Genomic DNA, 6,773 nt, shown 5'->3' with positions numbered 1-6,773 from the left:
TTTTACATTTATTTATTCTTTTGATTTTTTTCCAGAAATCATTTGGATTCTTTTTTTGCAGTTTCCTTGCAAGTGAGTCCGACCTCATTGTGTTCTCATTCCTCTTTATAAATCGTAGGGCATATTTAAACTGTGCATTTGCGTGCTTCTTATATTCAAATAAGGGACCATGTTTATGTCTACCTGACTCAGCCCAAGCTTTAAAAGCCCCTCCAGCCTCCGCATCTTCAACATATTCATTCCAACCTGGCTTGGCTTTATACATCTTGGTCTGATATAGAGGGCTGCTCGAGGCCAGAAGGGACTCCACAATACTATCATACAAGGAGACCAACTCAATACCATGTTGTTGGTTCTTACAATTAATATCACAACATGCAGCCGCAACTTTTGGTAAGTCAATATTGCTTAAACCTAACACTGTTAACGTTGACAGCAGCGCGGATTGATAGAAATGGATAGAAAATAGTGCAGATTAAAACCGAGGTATGAATTTTGACCGGCGTGTTTTTTGTGTGTTAAATTAATCAAGCTTTGAAACGCAAATAATTTTTTCACGTAAAAACGCACAGTTTTGAAGCCCCGGAATCTAACCGGGAGTACTTTCTTGAAAAACTTCCAGCGGCCAGAACTCTGACCAGGGAGGTGACTACAGAGTGGGTCAGTGTGTATGCACTATAGTGCTGGTAAGGATTCCATACAACTTCATGTCTTAAATGGGCGAACTACCCCTTTAAACGTGAACCTGTGAAAGACGCTGATGGGGTTCACATGCGCATTAAGAATTGATTCTATAGTTATGTGGATGTGTGTTTGAATATATGTGCGCAGGTTTGTAATTCCTTACAAACCATGCCTAAACAAACTACTTGTCTTGTCTATAAATTTTGATGCAGAATTTTATTTTATCTTATCACTTCGGGTAGGTACGCGAACCGAAAAATTCCACAATGCTTTATCTGTAGAGTGGTATAGGGATCCCCCATAGGGAGAGGCTAGTTGGCACTTCAGCACTGCATTGTCTGCAGTTCCGGCTGACCTAATCTAAGCAGCCTAATATTGAATTATAGAAGTCTATAGAGTGTTATGTGTATGCTAAGACCATACAACCAGTATGTGTATGTGTATGCTCCATTTGGACCGAAGGACCCCAGAGGAAGCGTGCAGGGCAATTATTAAGTGTTGTGTTGCTGTTGTATCAGTCAGTGGTTAGATCAGCTTAGCACTCAAAAAAAGCGGTACAAGTGCGGTCCCGTACGGGACAGCTAATTCGGGACAGTTGGCAACCCTACATGCCCGGGGACTGTGGCAGAGGGCTCGAGCAACTCTCTCTCCTGCTACGACACAGCACCTGTACCCGGCCAGGGGTTCGTGGAGCTTCTCAATAGCCGTCACCCGGCGATCCATCACCGCTGTAGCTGTAGTTCTCGCTCCCGCTGGCCTGAGCTTCCATGGCCTCTCTCAAATTAAAAACTACCCGGCTCAGCTGTTCCACTCAGCTGAGTAGCGCCGACGCATCCATGTTGCCAAATCCGACAGGTGGAAGTTCATCCAGGTAGTGAGATACAAACCTGGGAAAAATCGCGGACAAAGAGGACACGGACACCGACAGACAAGACAGAGAAGGTTACTTTTGATATGGAACAAATTCTCAGCTGTCAGATTCTGTCAATAATTTTACGAGATTCACACAATAAATAACGTTTTTTGGCGCTTTTAAATGTGACAGATCGCTGTAGCGCGTCAGTTGAAACTGCACATGATACAGCCTACAATCCCTCTGCCTTCAGACAGTCCTTAATGTCATTATTGTCCTTCTGAGAGCCTTTATGTTTGATGCAGCGTACCGAAGTCGTACACATTCAAAACAACAGTCGCTTGGACTCCTCAATCCACTCAGATGCAAAATTGTTTGAGACTAACAAAACAATTTTCATCATGGGACAATGTTCTCATTTTGACAGCAACGAAGTTCAAAAGCTCGTTCTCCACTATCAGTTTCCCATCAGCTGATTTAAGTGAAAGTCTCAGACTTTGCTCGAGGGAAGGCAGCACCTTTAGCACGTATTGCCGCACCCGTCGCCATTTTCCTATATGATAATGTAACTTAGTTTTTAAAAACACAACCAGCACTAGTGTTTAGTATAATTGTACAAACTTTCTGCTGTCAAATCTGCACTGAATTTTATTAAAACCCCCCTTCAAGTCAATAACTGTATCCCTTAAAACTCATCTTTGATCACCAAAATGATTTTAAGCGTTTTTTCAGTTCATCAGACTCTTGATCACTCCTCCCGGTTCCCATGATGCCGTGCTCACCTTGACGTCTCCTCCAGGTGTAGCGCTGAGCGCTAGGACGCGGAACCGCTGCGTTTGGTTGCTCAGCTCACGAAGCACCTGAAGAACAAGCACAGCCTCAGAACGACCCCGGATTTCCATCAACTTCGGGACGGCTGCGGAGTCAATAGGTTTCCATTAAAGTCAATTTGTGTTTTTCACTGACTGCGGAACGGCTCCGTCCCAGCTCCGGAGCAGAACTGTTAAAAGTATCAATATATGAATAATTTATTTAAAAATGTAGATTTTTAATTATTAAGCTCATATATGTTCATGTAAGGAAGAATAATGGAAAAACAAAAGCAGTAATTTGACTCGAATCACAATGATTCACAGCACAAGTGTTTACAGAAATAAGACACTTTATTATATAGATAAATCTCTCTCTCATATAATTTAATGTGGAATCTCATAAAGGCTGTTGAGGAATGACTGGCACTAAACTGAGAACTACATCTGAGCATGAATTCAACTGTATTATTATTATTATTATTATTATTATTATTATTTTAAAGCTTCACATTCACAAAAATACAGCGGTTTCACATCCAGAACTGATAGAGGCATCGATCCGTGTGATATTTTCCTCTTTTCGCTTTATTTATCAATTAATTTGATCATGCAACAGAACTAAGACGGGTCGCACTTAGAACAGAACCATAATCACTTAATCGCTGAGTCGTCGCATAAACGTACCGTATATGACATAAAGTATACCGTACAGCTAATACTGTGCTATTATACAGTACAAAAGAGTTCTGGACAAAGTTTGATAATAATAACGACACATCTCTTAGAAATGTTCCATAACACACCTTACAAAACTACATTGTATCATTGTGCATTTTAAAGATTACATTCTGTAGTCTGGATCACATGACTCGCTCTGACCACGAGAATCCCGATCCTGTCGAGTTCCCGAGTCAAGCGTGAGGCACTGTGGGAAAGCAGACGCGTGTGTGTTCAGGTAGAGTGTGTGTGTCGGGCCCGGAGCAGCTCGTTCAGGTCACACTGGATGTTGGCGGGCATCGAGGCGGCGCACTCCACCAGCGCGCGGCCCATGTGTGTGTGCAGCGCTTCGGCTAGCTTAGCGGCGGCCATCTTGATGCTGCCGCCGTTACCGGAGGAGCCGAGAAGCTTCCAGAAGAGCGGGAGAACCTTCTGCTCCACCAGCTGCGGTTTACGAGGATACAACTCCGTCACCAGCTCTGAAAACACACACCACAATCACTGCATCATCTGCGTTCAGTGTGTGATGTTGCTGTCCGAGCATGAAAACGCTCCGCAAACACGGATCGTACACGGGCTTAAAGTACTGGACTTCTGACTGTTTGAATTTTAAGTCCTGGAAAAAACCCTGAAAACTGCCATATTTATGAAGGGGTACTTGGAAAGTGCTTGACTTATTTAAATACAATATATATGAAATTTCATTAATTTTTTTTTTTACAAACATAAAAACAATCTTTTCACACAAAATTAACACGGCAGCCTTTCTATGAAACCCCATCAGACCTTTTCTTGATTCAAAGTACACCAAAATTATAATATAAAATATTATTTATTGAACAATAATAGCTATTATAAACTTTGTGTTTAATATATTATTAAATATGTTGTATTTTGGATACCTTATATCTGTAGCTTGAGTTTAAAAAATCCTGAAGATATTGTTTGATAAGTGAGATCTCTGATTGTAATCCTTGAAAACCAAAAAAAGTAGTGCTTAAAGTTTTTGAAAGTCCTGGAATTTCTTTTTACAGTTTCTGTCCGAACCCTGAAAGCTCCAGTTCTTCTCTATATCAGTGTCAGTGTTTCTGAACTCCTGAAACGCCTCCATTATATCTTGAGTTTCTTCCGGGAACGAACACGTCACAATATTCCTCATTATAATAATTCATACGCAGAATAAAGGGGCGGGGCCTGGTTGAGTTAGTTAGTAGTGTGTTAAACTGGCGGTTATGGGAAGGGGCGGGACATTTCCCAAACACACTCGAATCACAACAAGTGGTCGACTGATATAGGTTTTTTGATTGGCCGATATGTTGGAAGCGGACTTTTATTTTGACGGCGCTCCAGACTTTTATTTTGTCGGGCGGTGCTGAGAACACAGCGCTCGCTCACATTCTCCGTCTTCATTGGTTTACGATCTCTGTTACTCATATCTAATACTGTGTTAGACCGAACTGGTAAACAAAGAAAGGAAATGGTATGCGAAAAAGTAAAGCGTTTGCCTTTTCTCTTACAAATAATATAAAAGGCAAACAATCAGGCTAAAATACTTTCTCATTTACCGTCAACATTCAGCAAATGCGCATCTACATCATTAAAACAAATCTCTGAACATCTAATAAACATGTATTTTCACAAACGTTGCAGATTTAACCGTATCCAGCTGTGATATCTTGTGAAGTGTGTATGTGTAGCCGATATAAACGTGTTCCTGCGAGTGACGGTCCGTGTGAAGCGAGTGAATGTGAACAGAAGATCAGCTTCAGGAGACGCCATCGAATCACTTTAAATCCTTCATTGTAAAATACGCTGTGCTATATCCAGTTGCCCACTGTGTCATAATCATATCGGTTTCACTGTGTGCTGTATGTAAAATTAGCGTTACCTTGTCTTTATTTACCAGTGTGCACGATATTACCAGACTACTGAGTGCCGTTACAGTGTTCACTTCCTTTTTATTCACATATTTTTAAATTACTTTATTTGTGAAAAAAAAAACTGTAATAGGATTGCAGATTCAAGAAGTTGCCATCTAAAGTATAAGCATGTTTATTTTAAGGATTTGTTTTCTAATTTATTTCTAATTTATTTAAATAAATGTTATATATATATAGGCCACTCTGCTCTCTAAGATATCGGCAATCAAAAAAACAATATCGGTCGACCACCAATCACAACACACTGCTCCAGCCGACCAATCAGAGCACAGTGTGCTTTTCAGAAGGAGGGGCTTCATAGAGTCAGGAAGTAAACAGAGCGTTACTGTCAGAATGGGAAGAGAGGAGCCGCAACAATGGAGAATATGGGCATAAAAACAGCATAAAACCCTGTTCTAGTAGAGCCTGAGTACAACATCTCCATTCTCTTTTAATACGCCTAGACTCACCTGCAACTCTCTCAATCATATCCAGCTTAGCTTTCCCACTCAGATACTGAGCCTTGGAGCAGAAGGGCTGGAGAAGAAGGCTGTTGTCTGAAAACACACAGTTGCTACAGTGAGCAGGTTTAGTCCACAGCTTTATGTTGCGAACACAAAGTCACCCACCGATGTTGTGCATGAGCGCCTGAATGGCCCCCAGCGCCGCTGTGGAGATGGAGCTGTTCTTGGAGTTCAGGTGATTGTCCACGACAGCAGGAATGAGGATGTTCAGCACTGGAGCCAGACTGTCTCTCAGCACTGAGATGATGGACTGCAGCGACTCCAGCGCTCGCAGGTTCACTTTACTGTTAGACTCCTGCAGACGAGCCTTCAGAGCGTCAAACACCTGCGCACACCATCATCATCATCACTATCAACCTTCATCATCTACATCATCATCATCATCATCACCATCATCATCATAAACACCATCAACATCATCATCACCATCATCATCATCATCATCATCATCATCAACATAATCATCATAAACAACATCATCATCACTAGGGCTGGGTATCGAGTTCGGTACTTTTTAGGTACCGACCGAATTGCCTCGATACTACCGAGTATCGAAACATGTCTTGTTTTTCGGTACCAAGTTTCGGTACCTAAGTGGTTAATCTCGTCAACGTCAGTGAAACAATACACATGCAGCATGATTGGCTGTGGCGGAAAAACACTAGTTTACGCGGCTGCCCAGAGACGTCGCTCGTCGCACGTGTGGCTGTAGTGTGTGTGTGTGTGTGTGTGTGTGTAAGCGTCCAACCCAGATAGATAGAAAATATGTGGAAATGATCAAAAGTGAACCTATGTACCCGACTCGATGCCATAAGCACACGATGCAATATTTTCGACTAGATAATTGCTGCCAAGACCGGCAACACGGTAAATCTGATAAGGCACTTAAAAGCGCACAGAATACACTCGAGAGTAGAACGTTTATCCGCCTTCGACTACAAGAACTGGAGCGCGTCACATATAAACCAAAACTCAGCGTATAGGATACTTGCCTCACAGACACGAGAAATAGTTCTATTTATGTTCAAAATATGTCTACTTTTAAACGAAACAATTAGAAATAAATAGTTTGATTACCTAATCCATATAGGCGCGCGCGTTCACTACTGCAGGGATGACGAGTCAGCATCGCAATAATCATCTTTGCAGCCAACACGTTTAGTAAACACTTATTCATTAATAAACAGTTAAAATATCTCCTTGCTATCGTTTCCCGACACATCCATAATCATTAGGCTACTTTTGCCAGTGCTTTGTGCAAGCT

General features: G+C 41.7%; 1 protein-coding gene across 2 annotated transcripts in view; it reads right to left on the bottom strand.

Annotated features, from left to right (window-relative positions):
* Positions 1-2,933: 2,933 nt before the first annotated feature.
* The window catches only part of togaram1 (TOG array regulator of axonemal microtubules 1), a 43,877-nt gene continuing 40,037 nt past the window's right edge, over positions 2,934-6,773 (bottom strand). For both annotated transcript variants that reach the window (XM_077221737.1, XM_077221738.1), the window contains 3 exons: positions 5,615-5,834; positions 5,456-5,542; positions 2,934-3,545 (listed from right to left, as the gene is read on the bottom strand). In XM_077221737.1, coding sequence (XP_077077852.1) covers positions 3,301-3,545; positions 5,456-5,542; positions 5,615-5,834 — 552 coding nt within the window. In that variant the 3' untranslated portion in view covers positions 2,934-3,300. The remainder of the gene's footprint in view (positions 3,546-5,455; positions 5,543-5,614; positions 5,835-6,773) is intronic.

Source organism: Siphateles boraxobius, unplaced genomic scaffold, assembly GCF_051911475.1.
Source record: "Siphateles boraxobius isolate OS27281-9 unplaced genomic scaffold, OSU_SipBor_1 85, whole genome shotgun sequence".
NCBI classification, from domain to species: domain Eukaryota; kingdom Metazoa; phylum Chordata; class Actinopteri; order Cypriniformes; family Leuciscidae; genus Siphateles; species Siphateles boraxobius.
Note: the sequence above shows the minus strand (reverse complement) of the source record. Positions and strands in the feature narration are given on the sequence as shown.